This window comes from Struthio camelus, chromosome 3 (genome assembly GCF_040807025.1).
Source record: "Struthio camelus isolate bStrCam1 chromosome 3, bStrCam1.hap1, whole genome shotgun sequence".
NCBI classification, from domain to species: Eukaryota; Metazoa; Chordata; class Aves; order Struthioniformes; family Struthionidae; genus Struthio; species Struthio camelus.
The window spans coordinates 14182165-14209450 of record NC_090944.1 but is presented as its reverse complement, the minus strand read 5'-3'; the positions used below and the strand labels follow the sequence as shown (position 1 = coordinate 14209450).

The following is a 27286-nucleotide window of genomic DNA, read 5'->3' as shown; positions in this document are numbered from 1 at the left end:
TGGCGTTCCAGCAACTCCACGTTTCCCTTGTGCAAAGTTCAAGGATTTGTCACGGCAACATCTAAGTTTTGCAAGCAACAGAGTTGGTCCTCGTCCCAGAGTTGAGGAAAACTTGCTTAGCCTTTTCCAAAACAAGGGCTCGGCTTCTGGGCTGTTCTGGCTTTTGACATCCTGTCTCCATGGCAGTGATCAGCTGGCAAGATTGTTAAAAGAGGCCCTCTTGAGCAAGCTGGATAATGCTGGCAAGCGCAGCCGCGCTGGGTGCTGCAGCAGGCGGAGCAGCCGCTGCAGCAGGCAGCAAAGAGGCAAAATGGCTCTTGCTCTCCTGTTGGCAGCAATCCTGGGTCTTCTTATTGTCAAGTCTGTTTTGCTTCAGCTGAAACACCCGAGCTCCCCTCCTTGCATCGGGAGCTGGATCCCTTGGTTTGGAGCTGCGTTCCAGTTCGGGAAAGCTCCCCTGGAGTTTATAGAGGAAGCTAGAAGCAAGGTAATGGCTGTGATGGTGTGCCTGCTCGTGGGTGTGTCCAGGGTGACTGCCAGGAGAAAGGAGAAGGGACAGGAGAAACTTCAGCAGTAAGTTTGCCCTTCACAAAATCGACAGGCCCTTTTCTTTTTTTAATGTCAGGACCATTTAGCTTACAAGAATTAGTTTTGTATCAGCAAAGCTGCTGAGCCCAGGAGCTGATTCTGGGGCGATCTCTGTGCTGTGATCGTCCTGTTTGGACCTAGCACCTTTGCCATTTTGCTTTTGCAGTCTGCCTATGTGTTAATCTGGGTCTCAGATACTTTGGAAAGCCCTATGACAGACACTGGGACCAGCAGCCTAGCTTTTTGCGTGCCTAAAGTTAGGGGAGATTTCTGTCCCAGTCTCAGTATCAGCTGGTGTCCCTGAAGAGTCAAGAGAGAGAGGCATTTCTGGCAGGCAGCTTGTTTCGTCCTAAAAAATGTGCGAAAGATGAGTGTGAAGGCTCACCACCCCCTCCCCCCCGGACATGCCTTTTTTTCCTCTATGTCTATCTGTAGAGAGAGCCTAAATAATCCGTTTACATTAGATACCAAATTTCCAGACAGCTAATACTAACTGACAGAAAATACATCTTCACATTTTTATTAGTGATGTTATTACTTAACGCTGATTCAATGTAATCAGCCCCAGGTATTCAACGCTGAAGGATCACACATTCCACCACTTGCAAAAACTATCTAAAAATGAAACTGCTGTAAAATCCTGAGATTTTAAAATTATTAATAAATACTGGATTTTTTGAATTTGCTTTCTATTTTTGAACTATTAGCTTTCATGTTTACAAGCACTTCTTTGCAACAGTGGGTGTAATAAACTCAGAGTGTTAAATGAAAGCAGAGGCTCAAGTATATTCAGCTGATGTAGGAGATGTAAGAAGAGCATCAAGATCTGTGAATCTTGTAATAATGCACATTGGAGGCACCACAGAGTAAGCTCTTAAGTAAGATCTTCAGTTCTTTGGCTTCTGTGAGCATAACAGGTCAGTTTTTACATTGCGTTAATATGTTTTTGTTTTATCCTTCATGTATGCATGCTGTGTAAACTGAAAGGCAGGGTACTAAGTGAGGTGAATCCTGTCATAACATTATAATGAATGGATTTATTTATTCCATCATCTAAGGGCAGAAATGTAGGAGTGAGGCAAGAGGGCTTGCTTATTCAAGTCCATTCTCCTACTGCTTCAGAAACCATGTCATATAATCCTTTAAATAAACTGATCAAGCCTCACTTAAAAAACAGTCATAATATTTATTTGACTTTTTTATTAGGAGGCTGTTACAGAACCTTGCTGTTCTGTTGAAAACATATCCTGGTAGCAATCAGGTTAAAGCAGTCTGCCAGACTGTTCTTTCCAGGAGAATCCCTTGTGGGGACAGTTGTTTCACCATGACTTAAGCTTGCTTTAGTTGCTTTTTTTTTTTTTCCCAGGAAGCTCTTCGCAAAATCTCTTAGATGAGATTTTTTAAAACAGACCTGACAGAAGAGTCATGTTTTAGGGTGAAAAACACAACATTCACAGTCTGAATGAACGAACCTTTATATGCTAAAGGATGTATTGAAGTACACACACAAACTTAGTGGCGTCAGGTCCACTGATTTTGGTGTTCATTTACCTGGAGTCCCTTTAGGCCACTCTTGGTGCTGTGACAGCTCCTACGGCATCTGAGCACACCAAAAACACCTGAAGGGCTTTATAAACCCAAGAGCCAGGTTTTGTTAGGACAGAAACTAGAACAAAAAATATTTTCAATGAAAGAAAACTGGAAATGAGGCAGGGCAGAAAGAGAAGCCCTTCTTATCTCCCTGTGCTTTCCGTGTGTTTGCAGGTAGGACCTTTACCTTTTTTCTTTATCCAGCATCTCAGGGTCTTTCTGACTGCAAACTCTCCCTGTGGTTTCCCTTCAGCAACGAGGGACCTCTCAGTCCTTTGTCCCCAAGGGCAGCTGTGTGCTCGCACCACGCTCTTCCCGGCAGGCTCCTGGTCGCTGGTGAAGCCCCCTCTCTTGCTGTCCCTTTGCTCTCCCTCTGCACCTGAAGCTCTTCTGACTGAGCATGTTCACAGACTCTGGGGAAGGCACAGTCCTCCCCTTCCCACCTGCCACACTGGCACAGTGTGCAGAAGCCAGGAAAGATAAGCCCTTTTATACCTGCTTCTTTTTAAAGGAATAAGCATTGTAACACAGCGCAAGCAAATAAAGCAGGTACTGCCCACCAAAGGTGTCATTAACAGGCATTAAAAAGGTTACAAAGCATATTTTCAGTCATTTCAAGCTCCTTAATACTGCCGGGACAGGGTTTAGAGTCCTCAGTAGGATCAAGCAGGACAAGCGCGTTCAGAAATGGACTCTAGGCAATGTGAATGCTCTTCAACTAGGTAAGGTCATTATCTTCAAGGGAGACTCTCAAAATTAGAATCTTCCTCCCCCAGATAAATCCTTCTGTCTTCCAAAGTGACAGTTATTTCTTTTTCTGTCCTAGTGGGTTAACACGTATTATCATCCCTTTTGTGTATATCCCTCACTGATTTTTCTCTTTAAGTCATCGAGAAACACATCAAAACTGCCATTGTTTCCGTTACGTAATTTGCTTGAAGTCTGCTTCTTGTTTTCCTCCTACAGAAGAGTATGTGGGCTGCAAGAATTGTCTCTTTTTCTCCATATGTCATCAGTGGATCTAATAAAAGTAAGGTCCCCTGCTCTAATGAAATATTTAAACGCTGGTCTAATAAAAGATACCACCTCCTCCTCCTAAGCTGCCTTGGTAGTTAAAGTGGTTTTGCAGGTTGTCCGAAATGGGCAGTGGTGTGTAGCAGGAGCCGCCATGCAACATAAATCCACGTACAGCTGCTTAACGCTAGATTCAGAAGATGTGGTTCCCCACTTTGCCGAGCAAACATGACAAGAGTAATAAGGAATTTCAAATGCTTCCCATCAGTTTATTAATTAGGCTAACAAGAAATGTTCGGTTAATCCCTGAGGTTATTCTTCACTCTTTTGGGCACCTGCAGGTCTCCCTTAAACGTCATTCTCAGCGTGCTGATTGTGTTGGGAGATGGTACCTCATCCCAGGACTCAGCTGGAGACCTCTCAACCTTGTTCGCTATGCGTGGTTGTATGAGGGAGCATTTGCCTGGCTCTCTGGCTTGCAAGGCAAGGGACATGGATGCTACATGAGGTCATATGGAGGGGAAACAGGTTGGAGCAGAGGACAAGGCTTTGGTGAAGTGCCTTTGAAGACAGTGCCATCAGCTATGTCACTACTGCTCTGTGTCCCTGGCCCCAGGCACAGCTGGCCAGAAGACCACAGATAAGATAAGGTGCTTAAGTCCCTGAGATACAGAGAGGACATGGCATTGAACTCCAAATGTGTGTGTCCATGTCCAGGGGAGAAAACCAGCTTGCTGCACCCAACTCCCAGTGCGTCTTGCCGTGACTGCAGCTGTCTCAGCCTGCAGCGATTGCTCCCATTCTGACAGCTCTGCCGGCAAAATGGCTGTTTCTACATCCTCTGTTTCCCTCCTTTGGGATTTTGGAGAACCTTCTTCAGCAGTTTTTACTTCTCTAGAGTGCGGCTTTCATGCAAGCATAGATCTGCCTCTCATCATGACACTGCTGTTAACTATAGTGTTTCTCATTCTTTCAAAAAAACTTTTCACTCACTTTCATGAGTGAAAGCAGCTTCTTAGGCCCTAATTCCAAACAGGATTTTCATTTTGCTTTCTCCATATATATCATCAGGTCTACAACACTGTTTCAGACAAGACGGTCATCTGGGAACACAGTGTTGGCAGGTGATAACCCATGCTCCATTGCAGTCTGCCCATACGCAACAGTGGTAAACGGAGAACTGCTCTGACAACTTGTTTCAATAGCAGATTTGATTATATTAGAACATCAGAATAATTATACCAGGACAGATGAAAAGTCTGTTTGTTCTGGCATCTGTCTCTAGCAGTGCCTATTAGTAGATGCTTAGCAAAAGGGTGTAAGGAACCCATCCAGGATAGAGGACACCTTCTCTGAAAACACCCTCCAGTCTTCCTGGCAGTCGACAGCCTTGGGACTGTCTAGTCTGGAATTGTCATCCAGATTATTTAAATATGATACCCTCATCCTCTTTTTTTACCCTGTTTATAGTTTTGGCTTCCTCAGTATCCTGTGGCAATTAATTCCATATTTTAACTATGTACTATGTGAAAAAGTATTTTATTTTGTCTATTTTTAAACCAATTGGCTTATGTGAGGTGCCTCTTTGTTTCTGCGTTGTGACAAATAGGGAATAATTACTGTCTGTTCACCATTCCAGGCTCGGGGATCTAAGTCCATTTAGTGTCTTCCTTTATTGAAACTTCTGTGTCTTTGCTCATCCTTGCTGTCCATCCCTGTACCTTTCCTAGCTCACTATATCCTTTCTGAGATGGAATGGGCAGAAATACATGTTAAACTGGAGGTGTGGGCAGAAAATGGATTTAGATGATGTTTTGCTGTCCCTTCTCCACTCCTTTCCTAGCAATTCCAACATTTTGTTTCCTTTTCTCAAAGGCTGAATGCTAGGCTGATGCTCTCAAATGACTCAGGATACAAGTGCTAACAGCTAATTTAGAGCCTTCATCTTCTTGTGTATATATGTGAAGCCCTCTAGACTTTCAAAGTAAAATATTTAGTATTGATTTATCTGGCACTTGGTCAAGTCATTCCCAAGCCTATTCTACTTAATATTTCTTTTGAACCGATGTCCAGCACCCATAAGGAAAGGCTCCAAGATGGAACTTGACTTAAACTGATGTAAATTGCCAATTGCCAGTTGCTTCCCGCCTGGTTTCTTTACACCTTGAGCATTGATCAGACTCAGCAACACACTGGGAGACTTCCTGCATCTGCTATGTTTGGAAAAGTAAAACGTTATTGGGGGTGGAGGGTTGCCATTAGCAGTTTGATCCTCAAACCATTTTTTGTCTGCTGCATTTTAATTTTACACTTAATTTATCAGGAAACATATTTATTTGCATTTTTCTATTTGGAGATAAATTTCTGTTTTCTGAAAGGTAGGTTATTACTTTGAATATCCGTCATCACTCTGCTATTTAACTGCGCTGACTTGTTCTGGAGGCCCTTTGTGGAGCTTTTTTATTTTAATTATGTTTAATTCAACATTTGTTTAATTTGAATTATTTTACATAGATTTCAGTAAATTGGATGGGATTCAAATGAAGATTAAGGCATAGAATTTGATTGTCCTCCTGTAGGTGTTTATGTGTGAGCTCTGTGTCTGAGCTTTGCATATGATCAAGGGGCAGGCACATACTCTGTACCGTCAGTGGAGTCTAAGGGCATTTCAGCTGATCTTCATAAATACAGGTAGGTAGTAGCCGGTCAGATGAGTCGAATTTTAGGCCTCTCTGACTGAATAGATTAGGTCTCCATTGACTAGAATGAGAGCTTAGATGTCTCGTTCACATGTAATTGCCTAAAATAAAGTGTCCTAGTCTTTAACTGAGTATGACCTTTATTGGATAATTACATATTATTGCAGGTTGCTATTTGTTCTAATGTTATTTTATTTTAAAATTAATTTACTCCACTTTAATGTTAATTTTAAATTAAAAAATCTGAATCAAAAACAAGCACAGCACAAACTCATTGACTTTTATCCAGCCTGATGCTCAGGACATGCTGTTAACCGTGAAACAACAACATGAGCAAGCTAACTTTTATTATAGCCATATTTATTTATTATCACCCAGGGAGTTTAAACAGTTATTCTTTCTTTAATAATTTACAGTTGAAAGACACAATCAAAATTCAATTGATGCCAAGAGAAAACTTTTCCTTGGCTTTAAAGAGCTTTTGATGAAGCAGCCGTTAGAGTACAGACACTACCACCAACAGAAATGGTTGAAGTAGGTGAGATCAGCAGTGTGAGCAAGGAGGATTTAAGGCTTTCCAGCACTCCAAGCAGATCAACCAAAAAACCTCTCTTCACCCTAGCCAGCAATATAACGTGGTATAGAAAATCAAATTCCTTGATATGTCTAAAGACTTCATGTAAGCCCCAAGCTGTTTCACTTGTACGGTAATTTTGCCAAAAGGCTGCAGTGTGCATACAAATGTAAGTACTGGGCTTTCAATTTCCAAAGGTTTTGCCTGTAATCAGAAATCAACTTCACTAAGAAAAAGGTGCTAAAGATCCTTCTTTTCCTAATTCTGATTGTGTATCTAAATCTCCCATCCAGCAGATATTGCATGTTTGTTTACCAGTTGAAAGTATCTACCAATATCAATGAACTTTTAAATAATGTAGGATTTTGGAAGTGAATTGTTACTGCTGAAAGTTCTGAGAGCAATCTAGGATGTTAGAGAAGATCAGAAGGAAACAAAATAATAATTAATGGTGCCAGAAACATTCTTTAAAATGAAAGGTTTGACAGGCTCAATGGATCCTGCTCGAAAAGTGTTAACTACTTGGATTAGTCTTTAAACACCTATGAAAGAAAGAGGTTTTTGATATTGGCAGACTCTTTGAACTAGAGAATTAAAAAGGCTAAGAAAACTCAGCGCTGGAGAGTTTTAGTTACAAGAATGCAGCTTGAAATAGGTGGGGTTGTAAGTTTTTACAATGTGGGTGCTTTACTGTGGCAGCCAAGGGATACAGTAGAGAATCTGTCACTCCTTAAGTTCTTTAAATCCAGGTTGGCTATATTGTTTGAACTGTCGTGTATTTCAGTCATATAATATTGGGCTCAGAGAAGGAAACTTCTGTTTTGCCAGAGGTCAGGCAGGCACCTGTATTGCTCCCTTCTGATCCATAGTAAGTCTACAAATTTTGCTCTGATTTATATTCAACTTTATGCACTTCTGAACCAAGGTATACGGATAAGAAAAAGGAACAGGCCGTCTCGCCTGACCTCTCAGTGTTAGTGAAGTCCTGTTGGGGCTCCCGTTAAATGCATTAGCAAGAAAGTAATGTAAAATCCTTGTGTGTTCCAGTATGGGCCCATATTCACAATATTTGCTCTGGGAAAACGATTTACTTTTGTGACCGACGAAGAAGGGGCTGAAGCATTTTTTACATCTGAAGACTTAAATTTTGAGCAGGCAGTACAACAAGCTGTCCAGAATGCAGGTAAATGAGATCTCTCTCTTATTTAATGAAAATCAAATCTAGTTACCCAGAAATATTAAAGGCCCCATCCAAAGCACATGGCTTTTTGATCATGCCTTAAATGCCTGTCTTAGCCTATGACCATGCTACAAATTTAAGGGGAAATGCAATTCATCATATATCTCTCTGTGGCCCAGACCATTAAGCCAGCAAAGTGATTTGGAGTCAGTCAGAAGTGATGAAAGGTTTTTGAACCAGGGGCTTTTATTACTTCTGTCATCAAGCAACCCCAGTTAGAGATCAGGGCCCTTTTTGCAGCTAGACACTCTGCTTATGTGTACAAGGTCTGGAGTATGTTGTCCTGTCACTTGATTAGAAAATTAGCTTGCAGTAATAGTTAGTTGTTACCTTCTAGGATAACTTTGATCAGAGCGTGATGTGGTATACCTCCCATCCCCAGTGATATATCATTACCATTGGTCCTTATGTCCATATGCAATTGCAATGACAGGAATTACTTGAAGTAGCTTGACAATTTGGGGCTGTGAAATGAGAGATAAACAAGTTGCAGGGAGATTAAATTGCAGAATCACGGAATCACTGAGGTTGGAAGGCACCTCTAGAGACCATCCATTGCGAATCCCCTGCTCAAAGCAGGGTCAACTAGAGCAGGTTGCTGAGGTCATTGTCCAGTTGGGTTTTGAATAGCTCCAAGGATGGAGACTCCACAACCTCTCTGGGCAACCTATTCCAGTGTTCAACTACCTTCACAGTAAAAAAAATCAACCAACCAAAAAAATCCCTTAAGTTTAAGTGGAATTGCCTGTGTTTCAATTTGTGTCCGTTGCCTCTTGTCCTGTTACTGGGCACCAGTGGGAAAAGTCTGGCTCCATCTTCCTTACTTTTCCCCATCAGGTATTTGTACATATTGACAAGATCCTCCCTGAGCCTTCTCTTCCCCAGGCTACATCCCAGCTCTCTCAGCCTGTCCACATATGCCAGCATCAAGACCAAAGCTATTTTTTCTTACTGTCATTTATTTTTCATTTTGGTTTCAGTTCTTTTCTCTGTAGAATGCATGAGCGTTTCTGTACATCCACAATAAAGTTAAGGGAAAAATCATGTGACTGTTGGTTCCCACAGTGAAGCTTTGTGAGGCAGAAAGATGCTCCACAGACTGTTGTTCGCAGCAAAGGGGCTCACCAAAATCTTTACAGGGTCAAAAGGAAGGAATTTCACTCTAGAAATATGAGGCTTAAGGCATTTAAACTGGGGTCACAGCTATATGTAAAAGATTTTCACTGTATCATTCTACGAAAATCTACCTTGACTACTTTCCAATTTCTGTTTCTTCTTGTATTTAAAGCTTCTGTTCCCGCAGAAGCCTTTTATCAGAATCACGGTAACCTGTACACCATGATGAAGGGGAAAATGGGTCCTTCTAACCTGCACATGTTCACGGACACTCTGTGTAAGGAACTACACGAGCACATGGGACAGCTGGGCAATGAGGGAACAGGCGACCTCAATGACCTGGTAAGGTAAGGGAATTTTGCAACACATCTAATGCACAGGTGTCCTATGAGGGAGTAGAGACAGTAGCATAAACCTGTGTCTCAGGAGCTCAGGCCCTCAGGTATTAGAAAAACTATGTCGGGATACCAATGACCGCTTCATGGTGTCGGGTGGTTTACAGAGCTGACAAGGTTTCATCCCAAAACACCCAAAGGTGTTTCTCCCAACCAGGAGAAACATCTGAGTTGCATATTTTGAAGAAAAAAGAAAAGGCAGCATCTTCGAGGAAATACTATTTCCCAAAACACTGGGTGAAAGCTTCACATGTTTATAAAGGAACTTCTGAACAGACAAAACTATTTGACCTTCGAAAGGATGAAAAATTCCCCGTAACATCCAGGGGATGCTATGGGCTAGTCCTGGCCCTGTTAAAATAAGATCTTTGCATCTACTTCTTGCTGCCTGAACTTCATCCTCCATGTGAAAAAAACCCATAATTGGCAGTCTCACGTGGCAGCAACAGAGCTTTTAACCCCTGCTCCTTTCTGATCGTTATGGATAACACCTGTGTCTTTCCTGTCCATCAGAACTACGACTTAAACATTGCCTTTGGCTGGCCTTATCTCTAAGATCTCACATCCAAGTTGTCTTTTGCTGAGTTTTTCTACTTAATACATCTAAGATACAGCTTTTCACTGCAACCAAAGCACTGGGCACTCATCATCTCAATTAGTGCAGTATGGATTATCTAGGCAAAAAGGTAGGGAAACAGGTCTTTGAGCACTCAGTCCCACTGATCTCAAGAGTGGATGCATACCCATGCATCCTGTGGCGTTCCCCTACCACTCCTCTGAGATCAACATCTCATCTGCTTCTGCACTGACATCCTTTTCTCTGGCTGCAACAAACGCAACCCTCCTCTGTGCGTGTCCTTTCAGAGCTCACCAGCAAGGGCATTTTCGGGGTCTGTTGTTTTGGCTGTGCTCCCCTTTCTTTTCTTCTCCTGACTGTCTCTCCATTCTCAATTAACCTGGGCAAGCGTGTTCACTTTCAAGGTCTTTCGTAGCCCACCTCTTCAATCTCTTTGCACTTTCTAGTTCAGGATCAAAGGCAGACACCTGCTTCCCATCAGCTTTCTCCTGTGCTCCTTCTTTGTTACGTATTTGCAGAGGTACCTCACTAGCCTCTGCAAGTTCTGCTCTCCTGTGATGCCTTATGAAAAAACAGACAATTAGCACTGACTATCGTGCTAATATTGTCTCACATTTTCTTGTTATCACCCCATTTGAATCTGTCTGTGGTCTTTTACCTAGTGTCAAGTTTTTGAGGGCAGGGACGGACCTCTTGCTCTGTGCTGTACCGGCACCAGCACAGATCATGGGTTAAGACAGGGTTACTGCAGCCATGAGTGTGCAAATAATACATGGGGCATCACTCCACGCTGCACACTTGATGCAGCCATGGGAAAAAGGGAATTCTTCCCAATGGCATGACTGTCAGCATCCTCTGGCAATCTTAGAAATGAAGCTGACAAATCTGAATCAGATGGTATTTGTCTAAAATTTAAAACACCAGTCACAGCCTAGTTTATAAACTGCCGGATCCATAAGAGTAATCCACAGTAAATCTGGTTTGAGTATGATCTGTTCTTAGCGTTTTGCTAAACAAGGAAAAGTAAAAGAGTTGGAATACAATGCCCTGAATAATTGTTATTTAGTTGCCTTAAGGTTAAATCTGTAAAGCCAGCAGGTGGCTCCATTTTCCTTATGATCTTTCAAGAAAGCGAAACCACTATTGCTTGTAATACCCATTTAGCAGTAGCTGGAACCCAGCAAAGACTGTGGTTGCAGAAAGGGTTATGTGACGTCCAGAAAGTCCAGTTGGGTTAACCTGAAATAAGAGAGAGAGTTAATGTGGAGAATGGGGCCTCGGTGCACAAGGCTGACCAAAGAGACCTCAGCGCTCTGCCTCTGCTCATATGAACAAATGTTAACTGGTGAAATTCAGCCACGTGCAGAGCACTAGCCTGAGGTCTGTGTCTCCCAGCCTCTGCTGCGAGTGAAGTATGAGCCCTGTGCCCCAGCCCTGCCATACAACAATGGGGCATAAGTCCCACAGCTACTTATCTTGGCAATTCAGCACACTGCATCCTGGCCTAAAATTACTGCAAGAGCTTCCCTGTGGCCTGTCAGTCATGGTGGTCTTGTGCTCGCAGGCGTATGATGTATCCAGCAGTGGTGAATACTTTGTTTGGAAAAGGTGTCTGTCCAACAAGCCGGAGTGAAATGAAGGAGTTTGAAGAACATTTTCAAAAGTATGATGAGGACTTCGAGTACGCCTCTCAGATGCCCGAGTGCTTCCTGAGGTAATTCCTGAGCAGAGACGATGCACATGGTGAACCAATTAGGGGCATTTTGCTTGCTGTAATTATCAGCTACAAGCAGCCTTCCCGTGGAGGTGATGTGCTGGCTTTAGCTATGGTGTACCCTCATGTCAGGCAAGCTTTCAGCTAGGTACCTCCAAAAAGATCTGACCTAGTCTCATCTGCTTTTACTGGCATAAAACTGAAGTAACCTTGCTTAGGTGGGCAAGATGATAGGCATCAACATTAGGTTTTTCTCTAGGAGAAAGACTTCCATACTGAGCACAATCTTGGACCTGTCAGGGAGAAGGGACAAAGGCTTGAGCCTAAACGTGGCCCCCAAGCCAAGGGAGGCCCCAGTGAGGCTTCTCTGGGCTCTTGTTCACACCATAGCTATTTTCCCAGCAGTCTGATCCCAGGCTGTACTGGCGGTACTGTTGCAGAGCTGACCTTGGCCGCAGAGGCAGCCGAACCCCAAAGATCTTGCAGAGCCTGTTGGTTCTCTCAGGACCAGGACAGCACCTTGGACCTCGTGCTCTCTCTGAGCACCTCAGAACTGCCCTCAGAGAGAATTGGGGATGCTCTGAAAATGAGGCCTCTGTATTCTCAGTGGGGGATTATTCTTCAGAAGATTGGCCTAAACAACCTTTCCAAAGTCACACAGGAAAGCTAGTGGAATTGATATGAAAATCCAGGAATCTCAAGTCACAGGTGTCCTGGCTGCAAGATGAGACCTAGTCAAGGTGGAGGTCTCAGACCCTGAGCAACTGCTGTTCCTCATGTGAGTCAACACTGCTGTCAATCAGATTGACGTCTGATTGTTCATCAGCTAACTGCTGCCCAGGGACTTTTGCAAAGAAAAGAAGGAGTCCTTCTCACGGAAAAGGCAAAGTTGCTTTATCCTGCTTCACTTAAGTGCTTCTTGTTTGTTGCTTTTCTGTATAGGAACTGGTCTAAATCCAAAAAATGGCTTCTAAAATTATTTGAGAAAGTGGTGTCCGATGCTGAAAAGACCAACCCCTCGGAGACTACATCCAAGGTAAACATCCAAGGCTGTGAAATAGATGACTTTTTGCTGTATATTCTGGCTGAAGGAATGAAGGGCAGGAATTATCTCAGTACTGGAAGAAATAGGCCCAATGTATCTGTTTTTAATAGCTGTACCTTAATTGTTCAGTACTGCTGTCATCTGTGTTAGGTGAGACCTGTAATTTTTAGCCCCACTCCTCAATTTAGTTTGTTTCCTCCGGTTCTGAGAATTAACATCCTCCTCTGGAGAATTATAAGTCAAGGGATTGGAGCTATGACCCATTGCCAACCTCTGTTATCATAGTTTTAGTGAGCAGTTTAAAGAGTCAGGAGAATGGCCTCTTCAGTTGTTTTTCCGAGGGGACTAGGCTGTCAGATTTCAAAATCTTGCATGTACTATTTTTAAGCGCTGGTGTAGAGTGAGTAGATCCTCCAGCAGCCAGACTAGGAGAAAATAGCAGATTGCTGGATTGCTGGATTGCCAAGTACCTTAAATATTGATTGTGTCAAAGCTGTGATAAGTTGTCCCTCTGGTTATTCTCCTTAGCTATGGAAGCAGTTCTGTCAATACGACTGACAAATGTGAGAGCAGAATAGTTTGGGAATTTTGATCCACCAAATGATTAATAAGCAGATTATTAAACAAACCAACTTTTATTTAGACCTTAGAAGTTTTACATACCTCAGTATGCTTCCTAAAATAAACCTGAGGAAATTCAGCCTGAATAATGGAAAGAAACGAAAATCTGGGACAGTGGGAGGTAAGAAGGTGCAGAAACTAGGAGACATACTCAGTATCTTAGATTTTAGGGGACTTTGGAAAAGTAACAATCGCTTTTTCTTCAAGGTCAGCCTTTTCCCTCTGGAAATTAGACAAGAAGCTTTGCCTTGAATACATGATTGCCTTTTATTTAAGTAAATGCTGTAAACAAAAGCTGATGTGAGAACATTACACAGTTACTATAGTTTCAAAGACTATCAAGCTAATGAAGTCACTAACAAAGCAAAACTAAAGAGTTTGCCAATATATCAGACCATCTCTTCGTAACAATCACTTTTTTGCAGGCACAGACAGAACATTTTCTTCATTTCCATTCACTGAATATGTTCCATCTAGCTTTCAAGTTCTTCAAAGCACAGAAAATAGAGCAGGAATTTTAAAAAAGGATTTTTTTCTTTTTCCACATACAAGCAACAATGAGGAGTGAGAGCATGAGGTCCACTAAGAACCTTAAGAAAATGGAGAGCAGCACAAGTATTCAGCAGGGATTTACATGGTGCATGGACTGCTCTTGGCCCTCTGCCTGTGAGTGAGTCCCACTTTCTCTGAACAGCCTTGTCATCTCTCTTATTTTGTGACTGCAAACAACCCATAACTAACATTATTTCTCTTTGATAAACTACTGTTATATTATATCCTTGCATTTTAGTACACCCTAGCCTAAGCTATATTTTAATATTTTTTTGGAAATACGCATTATTATTTTTTTAATTTCTAACAGACCCTACTGCAACATGTCCTGGATAACTTACAGGGAAGACATCTGGCTCCCAATTATGGTCTGTTAATGCTCTGGGCTTCCCAAGCAAATGCTGTCCCTGTAAGTATGTCAGCTTTAGAAACAACTTATTTCTTGTTCAAAAGCCTGTATTTGGGAAGCAAAGACTTGGAACCAGAGGTCATACACACTGCATATATTCCAAAGACAGGATTATCACATCCACATATATCACTACAAGTAGACCCAGGTTGCAAGGTCACAGAAACAATGACAAGAAAAGCTTTTCTTGTATTTTTCCTAAGTTGTGCTGTCCCCTATCATAACAACACTTCAGGAACATGTATTTCTTATATATTCAGATCGGAGTACTAAGCTGTGAAAAGCATTTCGTTGTTGTTTTGAAGCACTGTGTCTGTGTTATAGTAGAGAATCTATTTTCAATTTTCTGACATTCCCAATTGTAAAAATATCAAAATCATAATATAGGGTGACTTTATCTGTGCAAATCTACTGAGAACAAAGAACTCCTTATTCCATGAGTAAATTTGGCTCTTTCACTTTAAAGGATCTACTGTACAAATGCCAATGCTGCTTCAGGGCAGGGAAGGCAACAGTTTGATTCTGCTGCCACTTGAGTTTTGACAATGTTAGAAATGGATTTGATGAATGAATGATACAGATATATGTATACTAACAAGCTCAATATATCTAACACAAATGAGGCTAACCAAAGACATTTATAGGAATTTCTCAAATGAAAAATCTATAGCGGCGAAAACATCCTTTATTTACCATGGCTACTAAGCTAATTCCAGCATAGGTATTCCTGTTACAAATGTGATTCTAAAAAAATGATAATACGTTATTTTATAGGCACCACTAATGGATATATCTTCATTTTTTGTAAGTCGAATATTGCTAGAATTCACCCTAAAGTAATTTTATCCATTTCATTGGGGTGTCTGTAGATTTACATGTTGGTGTAAGTGAGAGCCATAGCCTGCCGTCTGTTATCAGGATAACTGACATTCCTTCCATAACACTATCATTACTTACTTCTGTAATATTCAGCTGTAAATAGACGTACAGATATTTCGTTGTTTCTCAGAATAGTCACAAGCCACTGTTCCGATGACTGGAATTATGAAAAAGGACCTTTCACCTTCCAAAGGGGATTTTCACAAGTTAAACCCTTTTATCTGAAACAATGCAGTTATCCTTCCTCAACCCATAGACTGAAGGCACATTGTGCAACTGCTGTACAAGAAAAATAAGCTACCAGATTTGTTTTACAGAAGTAGATTTGCATCCACGTGGGACTATTTGTGTAATAACTGTAAGAGTTCTCATCGCTTATCCACACAGATGGCTCATGACCAGATCTGTGCGCAGACTAGGTCTCTTGCTAGCTGGCAAGAAATACTCCTGGCAATGCTGGGAGTCCTTCTGATTTCATTCTGCGTAAGAGGATTTTCTCCTTTCCTAAATTTCTTGATTTTCAACTTCATTGCATAATCAGTTAGCAAATTATTTCTAAAGGGGATACACTACCCTTTGTTTTGCTGCCCATTTCAGTATGAGTCACAGTGACAGCGCTCTGCAAATTTTTTAACCTCGTTTCTGTTAATATTGGTAGGATTTCACTACTTAATTTTTTCCATTCGGGCAGCTAAATCTAATCACGTAAAATGGCTCTAATTTAGGAATTCATTTTAACATCCAGTTGTTTGAAATTAGAGAGAGGCTTTTGTGTTTCAAAGCTCAAAGCAGAAGCTGTATAAGGCTCACTGAAGAGGAATGCGTAAGTACACAGCAGACGACCAGACCTAATCTCCGAGGATCTGAGCCCTCTACTCTTGTTATTGAGTGGTTATTTGCCTAATATTGCTATTGAATTCAACGGGGTGACTCCTCTGCAGGAAAAGAGCTTCACGTTCAGTCTTTGTTACTATAGCCTTCTCTCCTGGAGCCTTTGATTAGACACAAGGGCAAATGTTCTCAATAAATTTACACCCCCCAATAGGAAAAGGGTAACTGAGAGCAGCATGCATTTTGTAGAAGTGGTAGCTGTTAATATGTGAGACATGGCTTTTGCTTACCCGTAAGTTTTACCTTTTTTTTTTTCATTTAAAACTTGGATCTGATTTGCATACCATGTTATCATCCTGTGTCTTGGCCCGATTAAAGGAGGAAGTGGAATAAAAATGAGATGCATAATTCAGACTCTTTCTTTTTAAATTCCTTTATATGATATTATAGTTCTAGCAAATCAATAGAGGTCATCTGTTTTACAGTATTATCTTACATGTGGACGTATCCAGGAAGTACAGCTCTCTGTGTATCTTGACAACACCAGGCACATTCAAAAAAGTGCAAATGTTTTCACCTGCCTCAGTGATTGGCTACAGAGATACTTACAAGCTGTAATTCAGTTCTGCTTTCACGAGTTAAAGTACTTTCATCTCTGTTTAGATTGCATTTTGGACCCTTGCTTTCATCCTGTCCCGTCCTTCCATTTACAAGAAAATCATGGAAGACCTGGCTTCTGTTTTTGGCAAAGCAGGTAATAAACCAGATCACATCCTTTTGGAACCTAGAGATGTTTTCTTCCCTGTTGGCCCAGCACATGGCACACTTGGTCAATGGCCGGGAATTTTGAATGTTGCTGTTAAGGATACTACTCATAACACCCGGACAAGCTGTGAGTTCTTTACTCAGCATATGCTTATGACTTATTTTTATGCAAAACCACCTTTGATATTAGCAAAAGAAAGTAGAAAAAAAAAAGGATTCATGTGTCGCTTCATTCCACGCTTGTCACTTAGAGCTGGTTTTCTGTTAGCCAGTCTCATGCTTTTTTCACACATCTATGATGGAGTTAGATTAGGTCTTTCAGCTCAGCTGCTTTTCATGGTATGTTAACTTACTATGAAAACTCATCATGGTGAGTTGTAACCCACCAGAGTTACAACTATTCTGTGGAAAAACAGGCCAGGGACTGTTCTCTTTTCTTTCATTTGAAGCCAATTGAAGTCTAGCATGATTCACTCCCACATGACTAATCTCTCTTACCCTCAAAACTCAGTCATCTACTGGGAGCAGTCGTTCATATGCAGTTGCCTGAACCATGCTTAGACTTTCATGGAAGACTCCTAATTGACATGGGTCAAAACCATATCAGGAAACATGTCAATAATTAAACAGTGTAGATAATCACGAACCAGTGCTCAAGCTTTTCTCCTGGCTCGGTTCTATTTACTAGTGTCAATGTAGCCTGAGAGCCATGACCCCTTGTCTTGGTGCCTACTGTCCCTGATATTTCCCGGTAGTATCCTACCCAAGTACTAGAAAAGTCCAGGGGTTTGTAACTTCCAAGATGAGCTTTGTTTCACCTGGTCTGGCCAAGGCCATATCTACAGCTACTTAGCAGTTATTAAAATTATTGTCAAAGGCATTTCTTATCCAAGCTGGGCTTAAATTGTACAGATTTTGGTCCATGCATTGACTCAGAAATAGAAAATTTCTGAAGGAAGGCAAGGTCCCAAGTCTAGAGGTATTCTATCAGAACCTTTAAAACAAGATATGTCAGTGTGAATCAAAACAAGTGTGAAATCTAACTTTCACACTGAGCCTTTTTCCTCATGCTACAACAGGTAGAGATAAAATAGAAGTCTCTGAAGATGACCTTAAGAAGCTCCCTTTTATTAAATGGTGCACTTTGGAAGCCATACGGTTGAGGTCGCCAGGAGCAATCACCAAGAAAGTGGTAAATCCAATAAGAATTCAGGTGAGGTTTTGGGTTTTTTTTTCTTTTCCAAAAGGATGTTTTATGATTCTTCTGGAAAGAGCCCTCCCAGTAGATCTAGATAAAATTAAGTGAGCAGAGAGACTTGACAAGTCTCAAATATATCAGCTGTTTAGTTTTAACAGATTTATTCATCATTAATGTAATCATCATTAATTTAAAAGCAGTTTTGCTTCTCATACTCCCAGTCTTGCCTTTAGTTTTGATTAGAATTCGAATTTGAATTGAGTCGAATTGGAAGATACTGTGCTGAAGGTATATGAAAGAGGAATCAGAGACACAATAAATATAGTGGAAGGGACCGCAGTTTAGTAAGTGATAAAACTCCCTCCCTTCTGTTTGTCCTCTTCACTGCCGTTCAGAAGGAAAGTATTAGGAGCCCCGTAAATAAACATTTGGGAGAAAAACACTCTCTTTTCAGGAATCAGTATTCCTGCCCATTCAAGGAATGACCAAAACCCCTTGGAAGCCTACTGTCCTATGAACTTACTTGCATTTTGAAAGCCAGTGCTTAACAAAAGATCTAGAAAAAAATAACAGTACACGCAGTTCAATTGCATCAAAAAGCAAGAAAGCAGGAAAGATAGAAATAGTGCTTCTATTATTTTTGTACTTGAAAAACCAAAGTACAACAAAAATGGTCTTTCCACCATCAGTACTGTTTAGGCTTCCTTTATGTAATAAAAGGCAACAGTAAGAATAGGCTTCAAACATTTAATGTGGCCACCATGGCTTTACCCCCTTCACTAACCCTCCATCAGGACCTTCTGCTGTTGAAAGAGAAGAACTAAGGAGGGAATGTTTTGTGAGTTGAACCAGGAGTTTTCTACTTCTCTTTAGAATCGTTTCTCCTTTTCAGAATTTCACCGTCCCTGCAGGTGACATGCTGATGTTGTCTCCGTATTGGTTGCACAGGAATCCAAAATATTTTCCTGACCCGGAAATGTTCAAGCCTGTGAGTTGCATTTTTTTCTCATTGTTGTTATTTTGCTGTCTTTTCTCCTTTGCACATGTTTTGCACCAAAAAGCATATGGTTGAGTTTGCTTAAAGTTAGGTATTTACCATCCTCTGAAGGAGGATGACCTCATATGCAGAGAAAATGATGGAAAAAGGAATAAGCAAGACTTTTAAGTTCGGTTATATGTTCTGGATTGTACATAGATTTATATAATAAAGTGATAAAACTTTATATCACTTTAATCTTGATTCAAAGCCCATTGTGGAAAGACCCCATGGACTTTACCGTTGAGCCAAGCTCCAAGTGCTCTCCTCTGCCTGACGTTTGTATATCTCATCTCCATGTATTTACCCAGGTTCATGGGTCCTTCCAGTCAGATGATTTCTGGTAGGTATTAGCTCTGCTAATTCAGTAGCTCATCTAGGGTTTCTTGCTTATTATTCCACTCCAGGTGGCTGTGTGGGCAGGCTTGTAACTGCTCTTTTTAGCACCATCCGCTATAGAATGGTTTGTCTTTTTTTAGAAATATATGAAGGAGTACTTAAAACAAAACTTCCCTTCTAGCAAACTCCTCACCAGTTTGAAATCCCTTGTAACAATTCTTGCCTGTTTGAAATGCCAGGCAGAAACTCTGGTGCAGCAACTTACTTCTCTGGTAACTTTATTGGTAAAAACCAAGCTGGTTTGTTGTTTAGAAATTCATCCTTCTTCCAGCAGAATAGGGCAGTCCCCCTTGGATACTGTCATTCCAAATTGTATTGCTTTGTTTTGTCACCTCTGAGATTCTTCTCTTGCTTTTATTGGATTTTGATGTTAATAGTTTTCCTCTTCAGAATGCTCTAACTAGTCTAAGCTGAAAGAGATCCAAAAAACCCCAAACAAAAGATTATGTCTTATTGAAGATGGATTCATCAGAAGACTAACCACAAGAAAGTTCACAGGGGTGTAACTTGAAGGCCTGGGCTCAGTTGCACTGAATTTCTGGAGGGTGGTATTGTTCGTCACCCAGCATTCAAGAGATTTACTTTTGTCAATACTAACCCACCCAAATTTTAGCCCCTACTGCCTTGTTCCACTTCTTATTCCTTTTTTCTTAAAGCAATTCAGGATGGAATAAGGAGCCTTCCTGGGTATAGGCAGGCTATTTTTAGTAGGGAATAGTGCATTTTCTCACTCACTGGCTTGCAGTTGGGAATAGGACTGTGGGTTCAGTGGGTTTTTGGTGCCCACCTCTGCTTCTCAACACTTTAACTTCACAGTCAGCTCTCAAGGAGCTGACATCCTCCTTTATCTGGACTCATTCATTTCTGTGTAATCCTTGCCTTTCTCTCATATGACAGCTGAAACACTGTGCATTTGTCTGTGCACAGTGTCTCAGAAATGGTTTGTAAGAAGGAAGAACGTAAGTTGTGTGCTGTAGTACTACTTTGGGGTTGAGAGAAGACACTGATCAAAGTCTGAACTTAAATTTTGCAGGTACTTGTATTTGAAAGGAAAAGGTCACATTTTTACGGGCATTTCAACAGCTCAAGATACAGGATTTAGAAGTAAGGAGAGGGATAGGATGAATGCCTTCTTGCGGGTGATTTTGAAAACCTCTCCAGAACTTTGAGGCACCTAAGTGTCTTTAAAATGGGGAGCTCATTTCTTTCCCTGAGAGGGTGCTGATTTTTCAGTCCAGATTCTAACCATAACAGGTTGAATGCAAAAAAAAAGGCACCAGTGCGACTTTGTATTGAGGATTAGCTGTCCAAGGTCATTTTTAGCTTAGAGAAATAAAGTTAAGCTTTATTTATATAAGCCTGATTTGGAAAAAAAAAAAAGTTTCTTCCCACAGGATCGTTGGAAAGAGGCAAATTTAGAGAAGAATGCTTTCTTGGACAGCTTTGTGGCATTCGGAGGAGGGAAGCATCAGTGTCCAGGAAGGTCAGTGAAACAGCTGGGGTTTATTTATTCCCAAACCCTGCAAAGAACAGCTCTCTTGAACCAGGCTCCTCTTACACTTAGAGATAAAGTGTTTTCATTGTTTTGCTCTCTGTTAGTCCCCTAATGTTCAGTATTAATCTGGGCCTTGCCGAAACTGATTTGAAAGTGATTTCATTCCTGGAAAAGGCAAGTTAAGCCATGATATAAAAGCAGAATTTGAGACTAGCGTATCAAGAGATATACACTGGGACTTTTCTCCCCAGGGAGAAAAGTCAGCCTGGCTCTGCTGCTCCTGAGGCGCCTTTTCATCAAGGGAGAGTTGCTCCAGTTACAAGCATGCCAGTTTATACACACAGGCATTTAGGTTGCCATAAAACACTTATAAACTAATCCAAAGAACATTTCTTTGGTCTGAGAGTCTCTTGCCATCCTCCATGATGCCATTAACATTTCTGTTAATCATTAAAAGTCTTAACTGGTTCCTCTGTGTTTAAATCTCTTGTCTTTGCATTAAGGCCCACACAATAGTATGAAGGCTTAAATCTCAGATTGTGCCTTTCTTCTATCCTCCAGCAGTGCCAGCCTTGATGCTTCTTGCTGTTTTCTTTTGCTGTTTTCTTTGCTCTCCCTCTTCGTGGAACAAGTCTCAGGGAGCCAGCTGCTTTTTTTTTTTTTTTCTGTATTCAGACATCTCTGCGCTCAGTTATCTGCCTTCAAACCTGGTCTCCTCTAGGAACCAAATAACCAAGAATTCTTAAAACAAGTTAGTTTAACTCAGAAGTCCCATCTGGAGTGAGGAATCCAGAGGGTGTCACAGAGGATCTGTGTTCTTCTGCACCATATAGCAGGCTGGACATGAATGTCAGATACATTTTGTGAAGATATTACAGACAGCCACCAGGAGTAAAACTGCAAGGCCTGCCAGAGGAAAGTGCTTACTCACTGCTGTACCTCTGTGGCTTTTACCATATTCCTGTGCTAAATACAAGCACAGCCTCATTCCCAGCAAGGGCGACAGCAGAATTCACAAGAGACATCCATAGGTGCAGGACAAGCTGCAAAACAATATTACTGAAAGCTGTTTGTTTATATATACTGACCTATTTCTTTGTTCAGATTGTTCTCTGAACTCAGATAATAGCTGTAAAGTAAGTTTGTGATTAAAAAGAAAATGATAAATGTTTCTACACAGATAAAAGATGGAGACCCTTTCATTTGCTGACAGACAAAAAGTCCTTTCAAACCCTTTGGCAGGCCACATGGTAACACATGCCTTCATGTTTTTCCGCTGATAATGCTAAAAGGATAATCTAGTGGTCCTGGAAAAAAAAGGAAATTAAATGAAAGGATGTATCTAGATCCCAGGTTGCAGGTTTCCTTGGTATATCTGAGCCAAACAAGAATTTTTCAAGTTAAAGGTGAGTTTTCATTTAATTTGATACTGGCATTTTATAAATGACATTTTTAAATATTTCATTTTCTTCACAAATTGCAATAGGTCAACATGAAATAAAATGCTAATTTAATCAAACTGAAAGCTAGAAAATAACTTACTTGTTAAATATGCTAGCAAACTGACACGGGAAGAAGTCCCTCAAAGCCATTTCTGTGCCATTTTCTTTGTTACCTAGGGGAAAAGTTTGGTGGCAGTGAAGCAACTCATGTCACAAGACTTTTGTCTAACCAGATAACTATTGCCTGTGTGATGGGGCTAACCTTGCATGCATCTTGTCTGTTGTCTCCTATCTTATGCTGCCAGTATAAATCCTTTAGCAAAATGGCTATAATTTTATCCTCAGGCTCCATTTACTGCAGAATCTCAGTCCACAGCTGGGCTACTAGTTTGCATCACGGCACAAATACATAGTAATGCATTGTACACAACATTGGAGGGAGTATTTCCCTGTCAAACTCCTTCATCGCTAGGTAAAACAGAAAGGCATCAGTGACTGAGAGTTTTTAGAGGAAAACTGCTCTAGAAGTCAATCATGAATATGAGAAACAAGTGGGAACTCGGGGGCATTCAGCTGCAGGAGAGCTCATGGGTTCTGCTCACTGTGATGTGGTTTAGAGAGCAATGGCCTGGGACTCAGCAATCCTGCTTTCCTCTCCTGGTTCCTCCTGAGGTGGCCTGCTGGCCAGCCTTGGATGTAAATGATACTTGTTGTCCTTGTGTCTCAGTATCTCTGTTTGCAGAGCAGAATAACAACAGCAACCTGTTTGGTAAAGCACTTTGAGATTTAATGATGGGGAATGCTGCAATCAGTTTTCAGTTATCCAATGCAATGCTGTTTGGACAGATTGCAGATTAACCCCATCATACAGAGGTGCTACAGAGCTGTTGGAGCTGTTTAGCCCACGTCCAGCTTTAAAGGACAGCCCTCTATAACAGCAGGTCTTCCACTTGCAGGGCCACCTAGAGGCAATTTGACTGCCTCCACATGAAGCTCCAACCCATTACTTGGCCCCATTCATGTCACAGCTTGGTGTGCCCAAGCAAAGCCAGCGAGGGTGTCTCAGCAATGGCACCGCCATCACCCTAGGCAGAACTGTGCAAACAGTGGAGTGACTCCAAGGAGGCCACCTTTGTCCAGTGTTGCTGGCACTGAGTTAGGCTGGAGTCCTGCCTGAGCTCATTTCTGTCCAAATGTCTCTGTGCTGCAGGGTCCTGAGCTCAAGGTCACAAGGAGCTCCCTATCTCAAGGTAACTGCAATGTGAAATCACAGAGATAGTTGGGGTCTGAAGCTACGCCAAAACAAACAGGCATCCTCCTACTCTGGAGCACAGAGCAGCTCAGTGCGGAGGTCTGAATGGCTCTGCGGGAGTTAGCCTGGGTCTCGTGGGGCTTATTAGCTTCCTCTTCACACCTGCCAGGCCAAGTCCAGACTGACGCCATGTTAAATCGTGTGGTTTTCTCCGCAGTGAATTCCCCAATGACTATTTTATCCAAGTTCTCCAGCATCTCTCAGATAATGGAAAGTTAACTGTGTGGAAGAACAAGGTACTTTTACAATTTTGACGAGGTATTTAAGACATATGTCTGAATTCCACAAGTGAGTAATCCTATGACTCGACATAAGTATGAGCTAGTGCCTGAATGCAGAAAGTTCTTGTATATATCTACATTAAAAAACAAGAGCCTAGAGGACTTCACCTGCAGTCATCTGAAATCTTCTCCAGACTGACTTAGGGAAGAGCTTTCTGAGTATGTTATAGAAAAAAATCATACCCTCAGGTCTCATACTGCATTCTAATGCTGACGCATTAAATAATAACTCCCGCTGTCACAGCTACTCTGATGTCATCAGGCTCCCAGCTGTATTATATAACTTTATATAGCACAATTAGTCATATAGCTTTTTCTATATTTGACTTTCTTCTCACTCCTATGAAGTTATTTCAAGTCAGCAAGTGTTAGAGGATCATAACTGTGTACACTGTGGAAAAAACCATAATGATAAGAGTCAGTTTTAAAATAGGGTGTCAGAGGGATACAGTAGTTCTAAATTTTCACCGGAAAGAAGGGGCAGCCGTTACATTCGTGTTCTTCGCTGACTAATGAAGCAGAACAAAGCCACAGCATATTTTCCTACTGAAGATAAACTTTCAGGCAGAACTGAAGCATGGAATGTAAAATGTGCAAAAGACATCTTGTTTCTTGTCTGATAATAGCACACGCGTGATGGTCATGCTGGACATCCACCGTTTTTCTCCCTTTCCTTGCAGGTGGTTTGCTATCATGGAAATCCAGTTGTTTACTGTGTTATTCCTATATAAATATGAATTTGTTCTTTTGGATTCAGTACCAAAGGAGGTAAATGATCTGTGCATTTATTTAACATTCCATATCTTTCAGTCCTTCATTCATCATGCTCAGCTAAACAACCATGCTCAACTGTGGTTATGTATAATGAAGCAAAATGCTGCAAGGAGTGTTATAAAACATATAATGAATAATTCTGTCATCATTTCTACTCAGAAAATCCAGAGTAACTCCAGTGATGTAAAATGGGCTGCTCCATCTATACAAGAATGCACCAAAGAGACCATTTTGTCTCATCATTGCCTAAATATTATAAGAGGCTTGTAATTACTTTCTGCCACTCACAAAAGCAATGAATATGGGACTGGATTAATAATACTTTTAAGCTGACATGAAATCAGAGGCAGCGGTCTCAAAACACGGCTACCAGTGCCCTTACACTGCTTATTCAGGGATGGAAGAGAAGTTGATTAGGATAAGCAACTGTGACTCAGAGAGGTTTGGCACGTAAGGGAGACTGACACGGTCTCCACTGTGCTTCCTCTCTTTGCAGTAATTTCGTACCCCTTTTGCACTGTGTCCTTTCTGCTTTCCAGAAAGCGTTGTTCCTCACAAACACGAGCACTGCAAAATGAACACGTCTGCATGTCACGACCTAAACATGACATGCATGCTCTAGAGCTTAACCACCAAGGAGAAGAGGGAGATGTTTACAGTGACATGGGCTTTAATGAGTTGTTCTTTAGGTGGGAAGTTGAAAGTTGGGAGAACTCAATTCCTTTGCTCTCCTGAAAGAACTTGAGAAGTTTATCTCAAGTAGTGGTAGAAAGTCCACCCAGAATAGGGATGAAGGTTACCTCTTCCTGACAGATGATGTGCTACCACGCCAGCTCTCACTGGAGTTGATTGTAACTTGGGTCTGCATCCACAGGAAATTGTGCGAGTGAAGACCAGTCAAAACCATCAGAGTTTCTTAAGATCCCGTACAGCATCCTCTGTCAGAGCAAGTGGAAGAAAAAGCGAACACAAAGGCTCTGTTCAATGGCTTCACTGGAGCTAAGAAATACTCTCAGTATTGGGTCTTGAGTCTCTTAGACCAAAGCTCTGAGAAACTGTATTTATAACCTTAAGAGTAAGAGCAAGATGATAATTCTGTTAACTAACTAACATTAAATGTTTCTACTGGTCTTCTGTTTTTTACAGAGCCCTTTACATTTAGTGGGGACACAGCAACCCATGGCACCGTTCCGGGTCCTGTATAAGTACCGGGAATGAAAGCTGACCAGCACTGACTTGCCTTCCTTTGCCGGTCACCGTCAGATGAACGGGCCGCTGAGCTGCTTCCCTTTGGAATAACGTACATGTTCAAATCTATTATCATAGTTAAGAACTGTTAAGTTGTCAAGAAAGGTCTTAACTTCAAGTGCCGTACATGCTCTGTGTTGTGGTATGCCATGCCGGTGTAGTGGTACCTGTGTTTCTTATCCGGACTGCCTATGTCCCAGTATTTAAAAGTCAAACTGTCTTGCTGTGTTTGTAACTTGTGGGCCAAATTATCTGCAGCCTTTGCAGGTCTAACTGGTATACTAAATGCACCAACCAGCCATTCAGGACAAAAATCTGCTGTGCTTGGAAATCGTTTATGGAAGTTGTGTTAGAACCCTTGGAAAAGCAGGTCCCTTGGGCCAAGTCCCTTCGTACCAAGGCCAAAGTTCTGCCTTGTGGTATGAAACTGGAGCGGTAACACCATATGGCTCCCTGGGGCCAGTGTGCACAAAATATAGGACAGTGCTGAGTAGAGACCTCTGGATCTCAGTCACTATAAACTAGCACCATTTATAGTATATGAAATCTGGCAGCAGTTAAGGTGTTGGTATCCGAACTTATTTGACGGCTTCCTTGAACAACTTCCTATACTATCATTGTATAGCTAGGGGCAGATCTGGCCTGCTCTGCACGCAGTGGGGGCCAACTGATCACAAATGAAATGCATTTGTAGCTGAAGAACGGCCAACGTGGGAAACAGGTGGGCTCTTGTCCCATTGGAGCACCTGAAATTTCCACTGGTCTTCATTCGCTCCACAGGATTCAGAATTGCTCCTTGCATGAATATGCAGTGAAAGGTTGATCATGGTCTTTGGCTTCTAATGAATGGTGATAGCAAGAAAAGCCATTGTTATTTCATGAATTGTTTGTTGAAGTTCTAGAATATTTTTGCTTTTCTTCTAACATGACTTACAGAACAACTTGCACAAATCTAAAAATATGAAATCCTATAAAAAGTGTCCAGTAAAAGTTGTTCAAGGAAGCTGTCAAATAAGTTCAGACACCAACACCTTAACTGCTGTCAGATTTCATATACTATAATAGCTGGCATATATTTTTAGTCTTTTAAGTAAAGATTACTCATCATTTTAGAAGTATTTTCAAGAACAACACATGGACTTTTAACAGCAGTAAAAATGATGGCAGTAAGATCCATAGGAAAATAATAAAGTGTTTAATGCATAAATTGGTTGGCTTACAGTCATGGATATGACAGTTTTACAAACTTTAATGTTTTATATGGCTGGACAAGGATTCGTCCAACTTCTAATTTAGCCCATCACGGTTAACTTGCCAAGAGTTCCACTCTTAACTGCTGTTTGAGAATCTCTTCTGTAACTGAAAACTATTCTCTTTTTTTCATGTGTGGTCATTACCCAAAAGCATATATTTTTATGTTAGAATTTGGAAATGTCCGCAATATCTAGTCAGATAGCTTGTAAAGCGGTGAAGATAAAAAATTATTTTCCAA

General features: G+C 41.3%; 1 protein-coding gene across 5 annotated transcripts; it reads left to right on the top strand.

The window, feature by feature from the left end:
- Window positions 1–84: 84 nt before the first annotated feature.
- On the top strand, window positions 85–27286 carry CYP39A1 (cytochrome P450 family 39 subfamily A member 1). 5 transcript variants are annotated; one of them, XM_009667956.2, is made up of 13 exons: window positions 98–487; window positions 7513–7648; window positions 8994–9168; window positions 11358–11507; window positions 12450–12543; window positions 14036–14134; window positions 16508–16598; window positions 17689–17822; window positions 18700–18795; window positions 20637–20725; window positions 23649–23727; window positions 24453–24540; window positions 25693–27286. In XM_009667956.2, the coding sequence occupies exons 1-12, from the start codon at window positions 311–313 to the stop codon at window positions 24501–24503; spliced, it is 1371 nt and encodes a 456-aa protein (XP_009666251.2). In that variant the 5' UTR covers window positions 98–310; the 3' UTR covers window positions 24504–24540; window positions 25693–27286. The 5 variants fall into 5 exon arrangements, with proteins under 5 accessions (XP_068793098.1, XP_009666251.2, XP_009666250.2 ...); XM_068936997.1 differs by lacking the exon at window positions 14036–14134 and having other exon boundaries at window positions 85–487; XM_009667955.2 differs by lacking the exon at window positions 23649–23727.

What these genes read in the sequence shown, in the direction of transcription:
- CYP39A1 (XM_009667955.2), top strand. Translation starts at nt 311, where the DNA reads ATGGCTCTTGCTCTCCTGTTGGCAGCAATCCTGGGTCTTCTTATTGTC. An exon ending in CCTCGGAGACTACATCCAAG is followed by an intron (nt 12,544 to 14,035) that starts GTAAACATCCAA and finishes AATTTCTAACAG; the next exon opens with ACCCTACTGCAACATGTCCT. An exon ending in TTCTGTTTTTGGCAAAGCAG is followed by an intron (nt 16,599 to 17,688) that starts GTAATAAACCAG and finishes ATGCTACAACAG; the next exon opens with GTAGAGATAAAATAGAAGTC.